The 19,530-nt window shown below is 41.5% G+C and overlaps 1 protein-coding gene and 1 long non-coding RNA gene across 24 annotated transcripts in view; one reads left to right on the plus strand and one right to left on the minus strand.

Moving 5' to 3' along the window:
• sox6 (SRY-box transcription factor 6) overlaps window positions 1-19,530 on the plus strand; it is a 602,254-nt gene that overhangs the window by 468,151 nt on the left and 114,573 nt on the right. For 18 of the 23 annotated variants that reach the window (XM_059975754.1, XM_059975761.1, XM_059975763.1 and 15 more), the window contains one exon: window positions 908-1,031. In XM_059975754.1, the coding sequence (XP_059831737.1) occupies window positions 908-1,031 (124 nt within the window). The remainder of the gene's footprint in view (window positions 1-907; window positions 1,032-19,530) is intronic. The other 5 variants (XM_059975747.1, XM_059975752.1, XM_059975756.1 and 2 more) reach the window with 1 other exon arrangement.
• LOC132397259 (uncharacterized) overlaps window positions 1-19,530 on the minus strand; it is a 64,785-nt gene that overhangs the window by 43,577 nt on the left and 1,678 nt on the right. The gene's annotated exons all lie outside the window — the stretch shown is intronic.

Below are 19,530 nucleotides of genomic sequence, written 5' to 3' on the forward strand. Positions count from 1 at the left end.
TTCATTCCCTCTCCTCTATGCTGATTCACCACTTTTGATTTGACCAACAGTGGTGTCATCAGTTAATTTAAATATGACATTGGAGCTGTACCACAGACATAGGTATAAAGCAAGTAGAGCAGGGGGCTAAGCATACACTCTTATGGAATTCACACAGAATGTAAGAGCGACATTGTAAATTTTAATAATTTTGAAACCTGGCACTGATCTAAAGACAAGCAAGAGGAAATGCATAAACCCATATTTCAATTGGTGTGTTCATGCATGTGTGACATTAAATCATATATGCTAGGCTTGGAGTTAGAGGCTATATGAGACATTTAGTCAGGCAAATGCATATGAAGAAGATGGAGGGATATAGGCATTGTATAGGTAGGAGGGATTAGTTTTTGGGTTTTTAAGAATTTAATTTTTAGCTGGTTCGGCACAAAATTGTGGGCCAAAGGGCCTGTTTCTGCGCTGTACTCATCTATATTCTAAGTTTTGTGTTATACCAGTAGGAACTCAGTCCATTTGACTGTGAACTAAGTTTCTAAACTTGCCAGAAAGCAACAGCTTGTACACGTTTATAATCCCCAATGAACGTACAGAGTGCTAACAGGAAACTAGGATTTAAATAGTTTATGAAGCATTGTGTATTCATTTTTCACACGGAGAGGTTCTGACCAATGGAAGTATGAGAAATTTTACCTCAACTATACAAAACATTTTCAACAAGAACCTTGTACAAAAGGGAAAATAATGCAGCCGGAGGGGCTTTTGATATAATGATGTGAAATTGGTGGGGATTAACAGGTTAAGGGAGAGCATTCTGGGAGTCCATGAGCACATGTACGCAATATTTGCTGTATAATGCTTGTCAAGAGACATTTGTTCTGTGTGTGATCAGAACTCTTGTTGTCTTTAGCAGGTTCAGGGTCACATGCCTCCACTCATGATCCCAATTTTTCCACACGACCAACGAACATTGGCAGCGGCGGCTGCAGCTCAACAGGGATTTCTGTTCCCCCCAGGAATAACATACAAACCAGGTAAGCTTGATAACAAGCATTACATATTGCTGTAGAAGGCAAAATAGATATTTTCAAAAACTTCAATGAGAAACTGCCAAAGTATATTTTAAAATTGTTATGATACCAGTACATTTTGTTCAATATTTTATTTCAGCTGTTTATTGCTTACCCTGTGCCTCCTGGGGAAGCAAGATAATCTGTAGGCTGTTTCCCTTGGATTCTGTGAGTTTTCACCCAATGTGCCCCATGCAGTGTGTGTGGTTTCATTTTCTATGTGTGACTCTGTTCTAGCACGTGGTTCGTTCCTAGGTAATTGTTTTGCCAATAAGCCTGTTTTCAAATTTCAATCGATCTTATACTAGAAGAAGTAAACTGGAGGTTAAAGCCTGGTTCTCATGGGTTTCAACCTGCACTTCAGATTTTCAGGTGACCACTTTCGGGCAGAATATGTCCAAAAGCCCCCTTCATCTAAAAGCACGTAAGGGTGTCACAAGAAGAGACTTGGAATTTCTAGATTTCTCATATATATTTCAATATGTACTCCTGAAATGAAGTATTTGGCCAGATTTGATCTCTAATGACATCCTATAAAAGATAGGAAAATAATAATGGTTCGGTCCTTAGGTAGAAAAAATATAATGTTGTTTTCTGGTCTTAATTTTATTCCTCATAACTGATATTTTCAATATTAACCCACATCATCTTGTTTTCCTTTAGATGTGCTCACCCACCCACATTTTCCTCACTAACCAGTTCTGCAGTCCTCTGTCACTCTTCTATTTAATGGCCTTGATGGCTTGCCATCTCTTTCTCTGTAATAGATTCCAGTCCTTGCAAGAAATCTGTGTTATCATAGATATGGCCTCCTATGCATCCTTCTCTCCCTTTGCCCTTCCTTTGACAGTCCCAGTTCTCCTATCTACAGCTCCTCTTCTACAACTCTCTCTAAACCACCCTACCTCTTCACAGTTCATTTCCTGTAGGCCTCTTTAAATTCCCTTTTTTAACCAACATTTTAAATGCCTTCAAAACTGCAGCACTATATAATGTCACTAAGTCAGAGAACACTTCAGCACAAAAGCAGGCCCTTTTACCCATCTAGTTCATCCAGAACTAATTTTCTACCTTGTCTCATCAACCTAAACTTGGTCCATTTCCCTCCATCTCCCTTCCATCCATGTACTTGCCAAATTTCTCTTAAATGTTGAAATTGGCCCCACGTCCACCACCTGTGTTAACAGCCTGTTCCATACTCTCACCACACTCTGAGTGAAGTTGTTCCTTTGAACTTTTCACTTGCAACCTTAACCCATGAGCTCTAGTTGTAGTCTCACCCAACCTCAATGGAAAAGGTCTGCTTGCACTTACCCTATCTTTACCTCTCATAATTTTGTAAACCTGTCAAACTCCTTTCAATCTGTTATGTTCTAAGGAATAAAGTCAACCTTTCCCTATAATTCAGGTCCTCCAGTCCTGACAACATCTTTGTAAATTTTCTTTGCAAGCTTTCAAACTTACGTACATTTTTCATGTACGTAGGTGACCAAAACTGCACATAATACTTCCGATTAGATTTGAGCAATGTCTTAGACAATTTCAACATAACGTTCCATCTCCAGTACTGAATACATTGATTTATGAAGGCCAATGTGGCAAAAGCTTTCGTTACAACTCTATCGACTTGCAACACCAATTTGAAGGAATTATCGATCCCTCTGTTCTGCTGCACTCCCCAGTGCCCTACCGCTCATCATGTAAGACCTGTCTTGGTTGGTCCTCCCAAAGAGCCTCACGCTTGTCTGTGCTAAATTCTGTCTGCCGTTTTTCAGCCCATTTTTCACAGCTGCTCCAAATCCCACTGCAAGCTTTGATAGTCATCCTCACTATCCACTATACACCCGATTCTGGTGCCATCTGCAAATTTGTTGGTCCAGTTTACCACATTATCATCCAGATCATTGATATAGATGACAAACAAAAATGGACTCAGAACCGATCCCTGTGGCACATCACTAGCCACAGGCCTCCAGTCAGAGAGGCAACCATCTACAACCACTCTGGCTTCTCCCACAAAGGCAGTGTCTAATCCAATTTACTACCTCCTCTTGAATGCCAAACAACTGAAGCTTCTTGACCAACCTCCCATGTGGCACCTTGTCAGGGGCTTTGCTAATGTCCAAGTAGACAACGTTCACTGCCTTTGCTTCATCAACTTTCCTGGTAACTTCCTTGAAAAAGTCGCTAAGATTGATTAGACATGACCTACCATGCACAAAGCCAAGTTGGCTATCCCTAATCAGACTTTGTCTATCCAAATACTTATACAGTATATCTGGTCCCATAACAGATGCCAGGCTCACCGGCCTATAATTTCCTGGCTTATTCTTAGGCATCTCTTAAACAACAGATCAACATCAGTTATCCTCGAATCCTTCAGTACCACACCTGTGGTTCAGGATGTTTTAAGTATTTCAGCTACAGTCCCTGCGATCTCTGCACTTGCCTACTATAGGTAATGTTGTGAGACCCTGGGGATTTACCCACCCTAGTTTGCCTCAAGACATCTAACACCTCCTCCTGTGTAATCTGTATAGGGTCCATGACCTTGCTGCTGCAGTACCTCACCTCTATAGACTCTGTGCTCATCTCCCAAGTAAATACAGATGCAAAATAAGATCTCCCCCATCTCTTTGGTTCCAGACATAGATTACAACTCTGATCTTCCAGAGGACCAGTGTTGAACCTTGCTTTCCTTTTGCTCTTAATATAAGAGGGAGGTTATGCTAGGGTACAGGAACTGTGGTGTACAAAGACTGTAATAAATCTAGTCAAGAAGAAAAGAAAAGCTTACAAAAGGTTCAGAGAGTGAGGTAATGTTAGAGATCTAGAAGGTTATAAGACTACTCGGAAGGAGCTTAAGAAGGAAATTAGGAGAATCAGAAGGGCCATGAGAAGGCCTTGGCGGGCAGAATTATGGAAAACACCAAGGCATTTTACAAGTATGTGAAGAGCAAGAGGGTAAGACATGAAAGAACAGAACCTATCAGGTGTGACAGTGGGAAAGTGTGTATGGAACTGGAGGAAATAGCAGAGGAGCTTAGTGAATACTTTATTTCAATATTCACCATGGAAAAGGATCTTCATGATTGTAGTGATGACTTGCAGCAGACTGAAAAGCTTGAGCATGTAGGTATTAAGAAAGAGGATGTGCTGGAGCTTTTGGAAAGCATCAATTTGGTAGGTCACCAGGACTGGACAAAATGTACCCCAGGCTACTGTGGGAGGTGAGGGAGGAGACTGCTGAGCCTCTGGCAATGATCTTTGCATCATCAATGGGGACGGGAGAGGTTCTGGAGGATTGGAGGGTTGTGGATGTTATTCCTTTATTCAAGAAAGGGAGTAGAGATAGCCCAGGAAATTATGGATCACTGAGTCTTACCTCAGTGGTTGGTAAGGTGATGGAGAAGATACTGAGAGGGAAGATTTATGAACATTTGGAGAGGCATAATGTGATTAGGAGTAGTCAGCATGGCTTAGTAAAGGGCAGGTTGTGCCTTATGAGACTGATTGAATTTATTGAGGATGGGACTAAACACATTGATGAAGGAAGAGCAGTAGATGTAGTGTATATGGATTTCAGCAAGGCATTTGATAATGTACCCCATGCTAAGCTTATTGAGAAAGTAAGGATGCATGGGATCCAAGGGAACATTGCTTTGTGGATCCAGAACTGGCTTGCCCACAGAAGGCAAAGAGTGGTTGTAGACGGGTCATATTCTACATGGACCAGTGGTGTGCCTCAGGGGTCTGTTCTGGGATCCTTACTCTTTGTGATTTTTATAAATGACCTGGATAAGGAAGTGGAGGGATGGGTTTGTAAGTTTGCTGATGACACAAAGGTTGGAGGTGTTGTGGAGGGTTGTCAGAGGTTACAGCGGGACATTGATAGGATGCAAAACTGGGCTGAGAAGTGGCAGATGGAGTTCAACCCAGATAAGTGTGAAGTGGTTCATTTTGGTACGTCAAGTATAATGGCAGAATATAGTATTAATGGCAATACTCTTGGCAGTGTGGAGGATCAGAGGGATCTTGGGTTCCGAGTCCATAGGACGCTCAAAGCAGCTGCGCAGGTTGACTCTGTGGTTAAGAAGGCGTACAGTGTATTGGCCTTCGTCAATTGTGGAATTGAATTTAGGAGTCGAAAGGTAATATTGCAGCTATCTGGGACCCTAATCAGACCCCACTTGGAGTACTGTGCTCAGTTCTGGTCGCCTCAATACAGGAAGGATGTGGAAGCCATAGAAAATGTGCAGAGGAGATTTACAAGGATGTTGCTTGAATTGAGGAGCATGCCTTAAGAGAATAGGTTGAGTGAACTCTGGATTTTCTCCTTGGAGTGACGGAAGATGAGAGGTGACCTGATAGAGGTGTACAAGATGATGAGAGGCATTAATTGTGTGGATAGTCAGAGGCTTTTTCCCAGGGCTGAAATAGTTGCCACAAGAGGACCCAGGATTAAGGTGTTGGGGAGTAGGTACAGAAGAGATATCAGGGGTAAGTTTTTTACTCAGAGAGTGGTGAGTGCGTGGAATGGGCTGCCAGCAACAGTGGTGGTGGTGGATATGATATGGTCTTTTAAGAGGCTTTTAGATAGGTACATGGAGCTTAGTAAAATAGAGGGCTATAGGTAAGCCTAGTAATTTCTAAGGTAGAGACATGTTCAGCACAACTTTGTGGGTCGAAGGGCCTGTATTGTGCTGTAGGTTTTCTATGTTTCTACATCTGTAAAAGCCCTTCATATTCTCCTTCATCTCATCTGCTGGAACAACCACATGCCTTCTTTTAGCCCTCCTCATTTCCTTTCTGTGTTCTCTTGCATTTCCTATACGCCTCAAGCACCTCATTTGTTCCTGTCTGCCTGTGTCTGCTATGCACCTTCTTCCTTTTCTTAACCAAGGGCTCAATATATTAAAAAAAACACAATTTATCTACACCTGTTATTCTTGCCTTTTATTTTGAAAGGAACATGCAAACTTTTGTACTCTCAAAATTTCAATTTTGACAGCCTCCCATTTACCATATGCACCTTTGCCAGAAAACGACCTGTCCCAATTCACAAGTGAAAGGCTAATTATACCTACTTAACTTAAACATAATGTCTAGTGATCTTTGGACATCATTCACCAATACAGTACTTGTTAGAAACCCTTCAATATACCAATTGATTTGATCTGAATCCAAAACCAGTTGGAAATTGATGATGTGTGCTATTTGCTCATGAATTATAGATGGAATTACCTATTCCCATTATTAACTGAGATCCTGTTTTGAACTGAACTGGATTTTAGTGAAGTGAAGATCAATCACAAACACACTCTTCCCACTTGTTTTCTTCCTCCATATTCCTATCTGCCCTCCCTAGCTCTCTCACTGGAATCCATACCCTCTTCTCCTATCAGATACCACCTATCACTTCCCAGAGTTTGGTGCTATTTCAATTTACCCCTCTTCCATCTCCCTATCAATCCCCAACCCTTCCAAGCTGGATGCACCTAACACTTGCTAACTTTTGCTTCACCTCTTCCCTGCACCTGTTTTACTTTGCAACACACACACAAAATGCTGGAGGAACTCAGCAGTTCAGGCAGCAGCAATGGGAAAGAGTAAACAGTCGAAGTTTCGGGCCGAGATCCTTCATCCCGAGGAAGGATCTCAGCCTGAAACATTGAGTATTTACCCTTTTCCATAGATGCTGCCTGACCTGCTGGGTTGCTCCAGCATTTATGTGTGTGTCGCTTTGGAATTCCTGCTTCCGCAGAGTTTCTTGTGTTTGTGTTATCTTTTTACAGTACCTAGCTTCCCTCTGTTTTTCAGTCCAAATGGCAGTTCTCAATTCTTAACATCGACTGGCCATTTCCCTCCATAGATGCTGCCTGGGTTACTGACTTTCACAAGCATCTCTTGTGTTGCTGGAGTTTAGTAAAGCCCAATACTACTTCTACTTCAAACTTCTTTTGTTGCTGTGTATGGTACTGTCATTTTATAGGAATTCACCTGAAGTTTTATTTCTATGTTATGTCAGATCTGAAATTAGTTTTAGCTGTGTGGATTACCCTGTTAATAAGTGCACTATTTATTTGTAACTGCCTTCAAGGAGACTTTGATAAAATGGTAGAATGATCTGAAAAGTAACAGATAGAATTGAATGTTAGGATGTGGGATGCAGTAAATATTGCTTACCTAATAAATTAAATAGTAACAATGCCATGAAAGGAGAAGATGAGTAATGGCATACACATTTGATGCTTTAGGTTCTTAAGATGTTAAAAGCAGCATTTTAAGTGCATAAAGTAATAAATAACAAATAGAATGCTGGATTTATTGGAAAAAGGCACAGAAAATAAGAGCTGAGGTCTAATGGTGCATTATAACCAGCCCATTGTATGTAATTTTGAAATCTACTCCAGGATGGCACAGCATCATAGAGAGTGGCACAGTTTCATAGAGGGTGGTATGGTGGTATAGTGGTTAGCGCTTTGCTTTATGGTGCCTGTGGTCAGTGACTGGGGTTCAATTCGCATCGCCATCTGTTAGAAACTAGAAAGGGGAGGAGGGAAGAGAAGAGAGCGATAGTTTTAGGGGACTCTATAGTTAGGGGGGCAGATAGGAGATTTTGTGGGGCAGATCGGGAGTCTCGGATGGTATGTTGCCTCCCTGGTGCCAGGGTCTGGGACATCTCAGATCGGGTACAGGCTATTCTTGAAAGTGAGGGCATGAACCCAGATGTAGTGGTCCATGTAGGGACCAATGATGTAGGTAAGGTGAGTGAGGGGGTCCTGCTTAGAGAGTTCAGGGGGTTAAGAGTGAAGCTGAAAGGCAGGACCTCCAGGGTGACAATCTCAGGATTGCTACCTGTGCCACGTGCGAGTGAGGCGAAGAATAGAATGATTATGCACATTAATACGAGGCTGAGAGCATGGTGCAGGAAGGAAGGGTTCAGGTTTTTGGATAATTGGTCTTTGTTCCAGGGACATTGGGATCTGTTTCGAAGGGATGGTCTACATCTAAACCGGAGGGGTACTAACATTCTTGCAGGAGTATTTGCCAGTGCTGCTTGGGGGGGTTTAAACTAGATGTGCAGGGGGCAGGGATCCAGATCCAGAGGGTTGGTCAGAAGGTGCATGGGGTTAAATGTGTAGAAGGTTTGGGTGATCTTGAGAAGGTCATCAAAATTCAGGGTGCAATTTGCCCGATGGAAGTTCAAGGAGCTGGGTTAGGTACAGTAGACAGTGTTTTAAGCAAAGAGAGGAGGAATGGGCTAAGAATTCTATACTTGAATGTGCATTGTGTCAGAAATAAGATAGATGAGCTTGAAGCTCAGATGAAAATGGGGAACTACGATATTGTTGGGATAACGGAAACATGGCTGCAAGGGGATCAGGCCTGGGAATTGAGTGAACCAGGGTATACGTGCTATCGTAGAGACAGAAATATGGGAAGAGGGGGTGGGGTGGCCCTGTTGGTGAGGAATGAGATTCAGTCCTTAGCAAGACGTGACTTGGGAACAGGGGAAGTAGAGTCTGTGTGGATTGAGCTGAGGAACAGTAAGGGTAAAAAGACCCTAATGGGTGTTGTGTACAGGCCCCCAAACAGTAGCGTGGATATTGGGTACAAGTTGATTAGGGAGTTAACATTGGCATGTGCTAAAGGTAATGCAGTCGTTATGGGAGATTTCAACATGCAGGTGGACTGGGAGAATCAGGTAGGTGCTGGAACCCAGGATAGGGAGTTTGTGGAGTGTCTAAGGGATGTATTTTTGGAACAGCTTGTGCTTGAGCCAACCAGGAACAAGGCTATTTTGGACTTGGTGATGTGTAATGCACAGGAATTGATAAGTGATCTTGAAGTAAAGGAGCCATTAGGAAGTAGTGATCATAACATGATAAGTTTTTATCTACAATTTGAGAGGGAGAAGGGCAGATCAGAGGTGTCAGTGTTGCAATTAAATAAAGGAGACTACGGAGCCATGAGGGAAGAGCTGGCCAAAGTTAAATGGGCGGATGCCCTGGCAGGAAAGACAGTGGATCAGCAGTGGCAGATATTCTTGGGCTTAATACAAAAGATGCAAATGCAGTTCATTCCAATGAGAAGGAAGGATTCAAAGAGGGGGAAGGGGCCACAGTGGTTGACAAAGGAAGTCAGAGATTGTATAGCATTAAAGAAAAAGAAGTATGACAGGGCTAAGATGAGTGGGAATACAGATGATTGGGAAAGTTTTAAGGAACAGCAGATCTTAACTAAAAAAGCAATACGGAGAGAAAAAATCAGGTATGAGCTCAGTCTAGCCAGGAATATAAAAGGGGATAGCAAAAGCTTTTTTAGCTATGTGAAGAGAAAGAAGATAGTTAAGAACAATGTTGGCCCCTTGAAGAATGAATTGGGAGAAATTGTTATGGGAAACAGGGAAATGGCAACAGAATTTAATGAATACTTTAGATCTGTCTTCACCAGGGAGGACACAAGCAATCTCCCAGATGTATGGATGGGCCAGGGTCATAAGATATCAGAGGAATTGAGACAGATTGACATTAGGAAAGAAACTGTGATGAGTAGACTGGTAGGACTGAAGGCTAATAAATCCCCGGGTCCAGATGGTCTGCATCCGAGGGTTCTAAAAGAGGTGGCTCAGGAAATTGCGGATGCATTGGTAATCATTTTCCAATGTTCCTTAGATTCAGGATCAGTTCCTGAAGATTGGAGAGTGGCTAATGTTGTCCCACTTTTTAAGAAGGGAGGGAAGGAGAAAACGGAGAACTATCGCCCTGTTAGCCTAACGTCAGTCGTGGGGAAGATGCTTGAGTCCATTATTAAGGACGAAATAGTGGCACATCTAGATGGCAGAAATAGGATTAGGCCAAGCCAGCATGGATTTACCAAGGGCAAATCATGCTTGACTAATCTGTTGGAGTTTTTTGAGGGTGTAACAAGGATGTTAGACGAGGGTAAGCCAGTAGATGTTGTGTACCTAGATTTTCAGAAGGCATTCGATAAGGTGCCACATAGGAGATTGATGAGTAAAATCAGAGCTCATGGCATTGGGGGCAGGGTTTCAACATGGATAGAAAACTGGTTGGCAGATAGAAAGCAAAGGGTAGCAGTGAATGGGTGTTTCTCAGACTGGCTGGAGGTGACTAGTGGGGTACCACAGGGCTCTGTATTGGGACCACAGCTCTTTACGATTTATGTCAATGATTTAGATGAGGGCATTGAAAACTATATCAGCAAGTTTGCTGACGATACTAAACTGGGTGGCAGTGTGACATGCGAAGAGAACGTTAGGAGAATACAGGGAGACTTGGATAGGCTGAGTGAGTGGCAGATACTTGGCAGATGTCATTCAATGTGAATAAATGTGAAGTTATCCACTTTGGAAGCTGGAACAAGAGGGCAGAGTATTGTCTGAACGGTGTCGAGTTAGGTAAGGGAGTATTGCAAAGAGACCTAGGAGTCCTAGTTCACCAGTCAATGAAGGTGAATGAGCAAGTGCAACAGGCAGTGAAGAGGGCAAATGGAATGTTGGCCTTTGTTACAAGGGGAATTGAATACAAGAGCAAGGATGTTCTTTTGTATTTGTACAGGGCCCTGGTGAGACCACACCTGGAATATTGTGTACAGTTTTGGTCTCCAGGTTTAAGGAAGGACATTCTGGCAATTGAGGAAGTGCAGCGTAGATTCACTAGGTTGATTCCTGGGATGGCAGGGCTGTCTTACGCAGAGAGATTGGAGAGATTGGGCTTGTACACGCTGGAATTGAGGAGATTGAGAGGGGATCTGATTGAAACGTTTAAGATAATTAAAGGATTTGATAGGATTGAGGCAGGAAATATGTTCCAGATGTTGGGAGAGTCCAGTACCAGAGGGCATGGATTGAGAATAAGAGGTCAGTTATTTAAAACAGAGTTGAGGAAGAGCTTCTTCTCCCAGAGAGTTGTGGAGGTGTGGAATGCACTGCCTCGGAAGACGGTGGAGGCCAATTCTCTGGATGCTTTCAAGAAGGAGCTGGATAGATATCTGATGGATAGGGGAATCAAGGGATATGGGGACAAGGCAGGGACTGGGTATTGATAGTGAATGATCAGCCATGATCTCAGAATGGCGGTGCCGACTCGAGGGGCCGAATGGTCTACTTCTGCACCTATTGTCTATTGTCTATTGTCTGTTGTTAGGACTTTCTACATTCTCTCTGTGAGTACATGGGTATCCCCCAAGTGCTTCAGTTTCTTCCATGTACGAGCCTGGGTTTTTAAGTTTTGGGCACATTATGATGGCACTGGAAGCACAGTGACACCTGCGTACTGCCCGCAGCACTTCCTCAGACTGTGTTAGCCATTGAATCAAATAACGCATTTCACTGTATGTTTCAGTGTATTTCTGATGAATAAAGCTAATCTTCAAAAGGATGAGGTACACAGAGGATACAGCCCTGATTTGCTGAGATGCCTCACAGTGCAGAGATACAAAGAGACTTGACATGTTGTAGTATAAAGGTTATTATAAAATCACTTCATAGATATTTATATAGTAGTGGCAAAAAGGTAGATGGAAACGGTTTCTTCTAGTAATTGAGAGATTTGGACCATTGATATGATTCAGCAGAGTGTTGAAACCTTGTGTTATGTAGTTTCAGACAGGGTAACCAAAACAAATAACACATGGAAAGTAACAATCTGCTCAATAGGTTGTTGAAGGACATCAGTAAAAAAGGATATCAGAACTGAGCAACACTCACAAAATGCTGGAGAAATACAACAGGTCAGGTGCCATCTATGGAGGGGAAGAAATAGTCAACTTTTTGGGCTGAGGCCATTCATCTAACTGCAGTCTGATCTACTGAGTTCCTCCAGCATTTTGGGCATATTGTTTAAGATTAACAGCATCTGCAGAGCATTGCAGATATGCATCAATGCAAACACAACAAATAGCAAGTTTCCATGTTGTAGTTCAGTTTAGGATGATCTAAAACTAGATTTTGTTTCGTCTGCAAAGTCCTGTCACCTACTGGTTGATAGTGACATTTGCCCCAGCGACCTGGTGAACGGCATGTATTGGATGCAATTCCTGATCTTGTTTGCTCACTAGTGACCTACTGAAAAGTGAGTGTGGAAAGATTCTGAATGAAACCCCATTGTATTAGATATTTGATTTTGCAAGGTTTTAATGTGATGTGCATGACTTCAGGCACAGAAAATCAATTAGTAATAATAATTGGTACTTCCTTGCATTTGGTAAGTTTAGAAACAGAGAACACTGGGCACACAATAGTAACATCAAGCACTTATGCTGATGAAAAGCCCTGACATTATCTGAGCTACCACTGAAGGGTCTGAGAGCCATCTACAAAATTTTCACAGGTTATCATGTGGCATTTGATGCCACAGAGAGGGGCAAGTGCTTTGTTGTGGGAAGCAAACTGATATTATTTTCATGCTATTAGATTTAGATGGGACTTTTTTCAGAGGCATTCGATATCTGTTCATTTCAAGCTTGGCACACTAAGGCATTTGGTCCTGCTGTTTGAAGTGTTGGTTTTATAAACTGAGTAAATGGTATTGGACTCATAGAATCATATAGCACATGAACAGGTCCTTTGTCTCAATATATCTATGCCAATTATTACTATGTAACTACTTCTACTAATTCCTTTTGCCAGAACTTAGTCTTTTATGCATTGGTGCTTCAAGTATCCATCTAGACACTGTACTTCTTAAATGACGTGAGAAAACCTGACAACACCATTCATTCAGGCAGTGTGTTGCAGATTCCAACCAGGAGAAGTTCTTCTTAAATCCCCTCTAAACATCTGTCTTGTTACCCTAGACCCAGGTCTCCTTGTTCTGCTGCTCTGAGTTACTGATCTTGCACTATAAAATCCAAGTAATTATATTTCTGAGCATAATCATGTAAAATGCTTGGGATTCAAAACAGTGGTCTTGCTTATGAGCAAGAAACTCATTCTCCTGGGCCCTGTCAAAACTATTTCAGAGACTTCACCTTTCTGGTTCATTCCTCTTAATACAACGTGCTTAACACCAAGTCTTCATCGGTGTCACAGTGCACCAGCCGACTATAAATCTGAACTTTACAAGCCACTGCTGTGGGCTACCAAATTACTGTGCTTTAAAGTTGCTGCAATCAGTATTCTATCATTCCTTCAGTCTGCTTAACTCTCTGTAGCCTTTGCTTACACATCTCAATTTTCATTTCCAGATTGCCATGTTATGACATTGAAGCAGTTAATGTAGTTACATATGGGCACAAGAATATTACTAATTCAACAACTTCAATCTCTGAATTGCATTATTGTTTAAGTGCCTGTAATTTTAATGTTTTAATATCAAAGATTTAGAGTGAAAATGTAAATGCAATTGATTTTAATTTATAAATCCAGCTCAACTAGTGAAGAAATAGTTGTTGAAGCATCTTTAATTGTGATAGTGTCGAAACCACAGGAGATTTGGAAGGAGCTGGAGACTGGATGATATAAATCCTCCAAACTGGGAAACAAAGAATGCTTTGTTTCACGAAAAAGACTGTTGGCATTCAGTATATTCAATGAAAGACAAATATTTTGTGAAGCTTTCTGGGTATGTCCAATTTTCATAAACCTTGACTATTCTCTATTCTTTCTTTCTGGCTTCTTTTTTACATTTTCCTTAACTTCTGTTTCTGTCATCACCACTAATTTTTTCATTCTGTTGTTTAGTTGATATTTTTTCCCTCCATTTTTCACCATGTTCTATCCTTCCTTTCATTAATTCTTTCAACTCTTTTTACTTTCATCATCTACTTTCCTTTTCATTATTATCTTCTTCCTCTTTTCTTTCTCAGATCCTTAAAACGTGCAGGTCACGACACAGACGCACTGGTGTACTGCTCAAAATGAAACTGCTGCCCTCAAGACTGGCACTCAGTTTTCTTGGCATATTTTTCACAAGATCATTATTGCATTACTGGTATATGTAATTTGACAAGTTCCAATTAACTTCAGAGGGGTGGAAGGAGAGGAACAGTAAATTCAAACTGATTCTACTTAACACATGGGAACCACAGGAGCCTTACTGGTTGTTTGGAACAGATGGGTGTGTGTTAAATGAAAACAAATTATGATGTTTTACAGGTATGTTGCTAGATTATGGTAATTGGAGAGCATTGTTAAAGTCCAGTTTCATGGTTTTGGAGAGAAGAGGATAGGTAACTCAGATCAGGGTATGTTGTAGAGTCAAAACTAAGTGGAGTTCAGTATCATTGGGTATAAGGAGGATGATGAGTTAGAGGACAGCTGTATGTTAAAGCTTCAGACATCCAAGCCCAAGTATACACTAACAGGATAATGGAATTTAATGCCCAAGTTTAACTGATATTAGAAAAAACATGGCTTCAGTTTGTCTGCTGTTAGGCTGCAAAACCAAAATTAACAACCATGTTTTAAATACTTGATAAAAAACACAAAATGCTGGCAGAACTCAGCAGGCCAGACAGCATCTATTGGAGGAGGTAATAACAATGTTTTGGGCCGAAACCCTTCATCAGGAGTGAAGTAACATGGGATGGTCGGGGGGGGGGGGGTGGATAAGAAGTGGGGAGAGGGATGAAGTAGAGAGCTGGGAAGTGATAGGCTGGGGGGAAATGGGCTAGGGGGTAGGTGGAGAATTATGGGAAATAAAAGAGAAAGAAAGGTAGGACTAGGGGGAGAGATTATAGTGAGGGGGGAAAACGAGAGAGAAAGAGAACCAGACTAAAATAATAGATAGGGATGGGGGTAAGGGTGGGGGGCAGGGGTATCAACGGAGGTTAGTGAGTTGGTTGTTCATGCCAGCAGGAAGAAGGCTACCCAGACGGGAGATAAAGTATTGCTGCATCGATCTGTGTGTGGCATCATCTTGACGGTAGAGGAGGCCATGGACAGACATGTCGGAGTGGGAGTGGTCTGTGGAATTGAAGTGTGTGGCCACAGGGGGATCCCGCCACTGCTGGAGGACTGAGCGCCGGTGTTCGGCGAAACGGTCTCCCAGTCTGCAGCGGGTCTCCCCAATGTATAAATGGTCACATCAAGAGCACCGGATACAGTATATCACCCCAGTTGACTCGCAGGTGAAGTGGTACCTCACCCGAAAGGACTGTCTGGGGCCTGGGATGCTGGTGAGGGAAGAAGTGTGGGGGTAGGTGTAGCACTTCTTCCGTTTGCAGGGATGAGTGCCCGGAGGGAGGTCCGTGGGGAGGGATGGGGGGGATGAATGGACAATGGCCCGAAACATCGTTATTACCTCCTCCCATAGATGCTGTCTGGCCTGCTGAGTTCTGCCAGCATTTTGTGTTGCTTATTTATTTCCAGCATCTGCAGATTCACTCGTGTTGCCTTTTAATACTTGATTGTCATTTGGGACTTTGTCAAAGGCTGTATGATGAATTAAGGAAGGAGGTAATGAGGCAGAGGTGAAAAAACTTTCCATTTATGCTAATACCAGGGTAGCATATGCAATAATGAGGTAATGTGGACCAAGGAGGAAGCCGTGAGTTAAACACCAGGTGGCTGTGGACCATGAGAGAGAAAACCATCTGAGGCAATGCAGTGCCAATGATGTGACAGGTAGTTGTGAAATCAGGCTGGAGACAAATGCTTTGCAGAGAAAAGCCATCCAAAGCTGCAGTCAATTCATGTGCCTGAGGGGTTAATTGTAAGCAGAACTGCAGCCACATTTTACATGTTATTGACATAGGGAAGACAGTCTTAGCACAAACTGGCATACCTACTAAATGAGAAACCATCAGCAGGTGGAAAAAACAGTGACCCAACAGGGTAACACAGCATCAGCCAAATACTCTGCCTGGCTTTGCACTGCATTAGCTTAATAGAGATTAAAAACTGAGGACTACATGAGGGTGTAAAATGAGTAACTGTTTCAAATCTGAGAGTCTTCTGCCAGGAGAGGTAGGTGAAAATTTCTTCCAGTAAGCCACCAAGTGAAGCAAATGGATTTCATCACCTCTGATACGTCGGGTACATTGTGAAACAATTAATGCTCCACCCTTATTGCAGTCGATGGCACAAATATCCAGCAGCTGGGAAGCATTATTAGGCCTACGATCTACAATGGTGTGTTTAGCAGCTACATCCTGAGATGTAAAAATCTGCACGTTGCAAATATGCACCAATTGGAAAATATTAGAAAGGAGAGTAAGCTATTTAACATCTAGAGATAGATTGGCTAATGTTCACATTTTTACTGCACTCTAAATTAAGGATCCCATTTCAAAGCAGTAAGTTGCCTACCTTTGACTAATCTGTCTTTCCAATTTTTACTCCAGGATGATTTGTTAAATTAATGGTTTTTGGACACCAACCTGAGATGTGAGGTTTTTTATGAACATCTATTCAATCCCAAATACTGATTATATATCTAAAAAAATAGGCAATGCATCAGGAGCAAATGATAAACATTTGAGCCCACGTGACACGCTATTGTATGATTTGAAAATGCTAACTGTGCTCTTCTATGGTAAGAGAGCAAAAGTACTATATGGAAGCTTGTTTGGACACGTGTCTTTTTCTTCAAACAAATTAAATAAATTTTTTCCTCACGCAAGCATTCTTAATCCAGAGAACAAATTTGCAGAAGATTGCTACAGCATGCCCATTGACTCCAAGCCAAGGAGAGTCAGAATGGAAGGCAATTTAAAAGCAAACAAACAATCTTAAGCAGTGATTATTAAAACTTTTCCAATAGATTGTTGACAAATGCACTGACCTGTAGAGATCAGCAAGATCCCCAGTCTCTGCTAAAACAGCTGACCCAGACAAAGCTAATAAAAATGATGTAGCTGGCTTATTGGGTTGAATAAATTTAGTCTTATGTTCCTAAAAGAGCAGTCAGTTAGAAGATGTATCTCAGTTCTCCTAAACAAAGGGGAAAATCTGCCAGGAAATATATTTTGACAGTGATTCAGACACCTCAAACGTGAAAAGATAAGAGTGACAATATCCAGAGAGTATAATATTTTATGTGGCATTATACCCTCACATGGTAACAGTTGTTTGCCTGTAGCTATTATCTAAGTTTGTAAATTGAAGATGAAATATTTAGGCACAGTTCCAAAGGAAACTTAGAAATCTTGGACCCCTAAGCCAGAATCTTTGAGAGAAGAAAAAACTTCAACACAATGAAACAGGGCTAAAGAGCACTTTAAATCTTTCTTCAGAACATTAAAAGATACTGGATTTTTATAACCCAATATGGTCATGAAGAAAACATTTCCATTTCCATATTTTCCATTCATTGATCCATTCACAAACATGAAGCATGAAAACTGGAGTTTCCAATTGCCAGGTGTCAGGCCTGCACAGGCAGGCAACTCCCAGACACCACCCAGCTAACAAGAGTCATCTGCCACTCATTTCCAACTCATTACATGCAGTCTATTTAAACCCAGCGCTCACCCACAATCCTTGTTCAGTAATCAAACCAGCCAGCCTCAACCAGTTGTTCCTTATTTTCAGTTACCTTTTTGCCTTGTCACATTAATATCTGTCCTTTCTTTTCTGTGGTCCCTCATAGCTTGTTATTTTGTAGTTTATTACTAAAGTTATTGCTTACCGCTAAATTATTTCCACTGTTCTGCAATTGGGTCAAGCCTCCTACATGTTTCCTGACACAAGGTGGTATTCCTTTGCCTGTGATATGATTGTTTTTAAAATTACAATGCATAAACAATGTTTTTAAAAAGTCAGTCTTCTCTAAGTAACTGCACTTTGATTATTATGAAACAAAATTTGTTAATAGAAGAAAAAAATCACCTCTGAGCTGCCTCAGGTGAGGTACAAAAAGTGAGATGTAGAGTGCAAGAATGTGCTAAGGAGAGACCAATCAGTCATTGCTGCTGGAAATCAGTTTTTTCTTAGTGTACTATCACAATGTCTGTACTACAAGGAATTTTTAGATTATCTTTTTAATAATTTCAAAATGAAAAAAATAATTTATGGCATGTAAAACAACATCTGTGGAGTTCCACTTTTCTTGCCTATCCATCTGCACCCCAATCATCCTTCATCAAAAATAAATGTGTGCATACTTGGTTTCACATCATTTTACTGCTGGTCGATTTGGCTGATTAAAGAGAATATTTGTTAAAAAAAAATCACACAAACAGTCCTGGCTGATCATTTTAAATTGTTGCTTTATTATTTAAATTGCCCGAAGAGAAAAACAAATCTTCTGAAGTACCAGACCACAGGACACCAAGGCGAGGTAGTATTATGATATGCAGTGTAGCAGAACTTTAGGAGCAGCCAGAGGAGAGATCTTTATGAAGCATACATGCTTTCACTGTGGTGCATGGATTGATGAGGTGCAGATTGTTTTGTATGTGTTTGTTTCAATGGGTCACAGAGACCAAAAGGGCAACTGAAAGAGCATGTATCAGGGAAGCAGTGGCCCAGTTTCAGATGGTGCTATTGTTAAGTTTGGTCCTGTTTTTTAAAAAAAATACATTGAATTCCATGTTTGTGGAGTTACTGATCTTAATATTCTCTCTACCTGCATATCCACTTAACAACAAGAAGCAATTGGTCTTAATATATCTTGTTATTTTTTTTCTAAAATATAGAAGGTCAAGTTTATTATTATTCAACTGTACACATGTATACAGATAAAAGGAATAATGTACCCCTGAGAGCAAGGTGCAAAACATAGAACATATAACACATTCAGCACACAAAATAATGTTAACACAACAGTATTAACAGATAATAAAAAATCTGTAGATGTACAACTTGACATAAAGTACTTATAAGTGCTTATAGTTAAACATATAACAGTACAATGCTACTGGTGCTGTCATAAGTATTGTACACTGGGTGGTAGCGGGGTGTTCAGAAGTGTCAAGGCTTGTGGGAAGAAACCATTACCCAGACTAACAGTCTTTGTTGTTATACTGTGGTAGGAGGACAAAGGGATTGTAGGATAAGTGGGAAGGCTCTGTAAACACAACACTTCTGGTGTATGTCATGGATTGGTGGGAGTGCGAGGGGTGGGTGAGAGAGACCACAATGATTCTCTCAGTACTTTCACAATCCATTGAAGGGTCTCCTGTCAAGAGGCCTTGCAGATCCCATACCATATGGTGATACAGTTGGCCACTCCGTGTGGGTTAGAATATGGGTGAGGAACTTTGCTTGCCTCAGTCTTCTCAGGAAGTGAAGGTGCTGCTGTGCTTTCTTGACCTAAAGAATTGTCATGAGGGACCAGATGAGACCATCTGTGAGGTGCACTCCAGGAAACATGGTGCTACAGACTCTCAACGGAGGAGCTGTTGATGTGCAGTAGGGATTGGTCAGCCTGCACTTTTCAGAAGACCACAATTATCTCTTTTATATTGTCCACATTGAGACTCCAGTTGTCATGCTCTACTTCCTCTCTGTATGCCGACTCATCTTTGTTTCTGATGAGGCCAGCCACTATTG

Source organism: Hypanus sabinus, chromosome 7, assembly GCF_030144855.1.
Source record: "Hypanus sabinus isolate sHypSab1 chromosome 7, sHypSab1.hap1, whole genome shotgun sequence".
NCBI classification, from domain to species: Eukaryota; Metazoa; Chordata; class Chondrichthyes; order Myliobatiformes; family Dasyatidae; genus Hypanus; species Hypanus sabinus.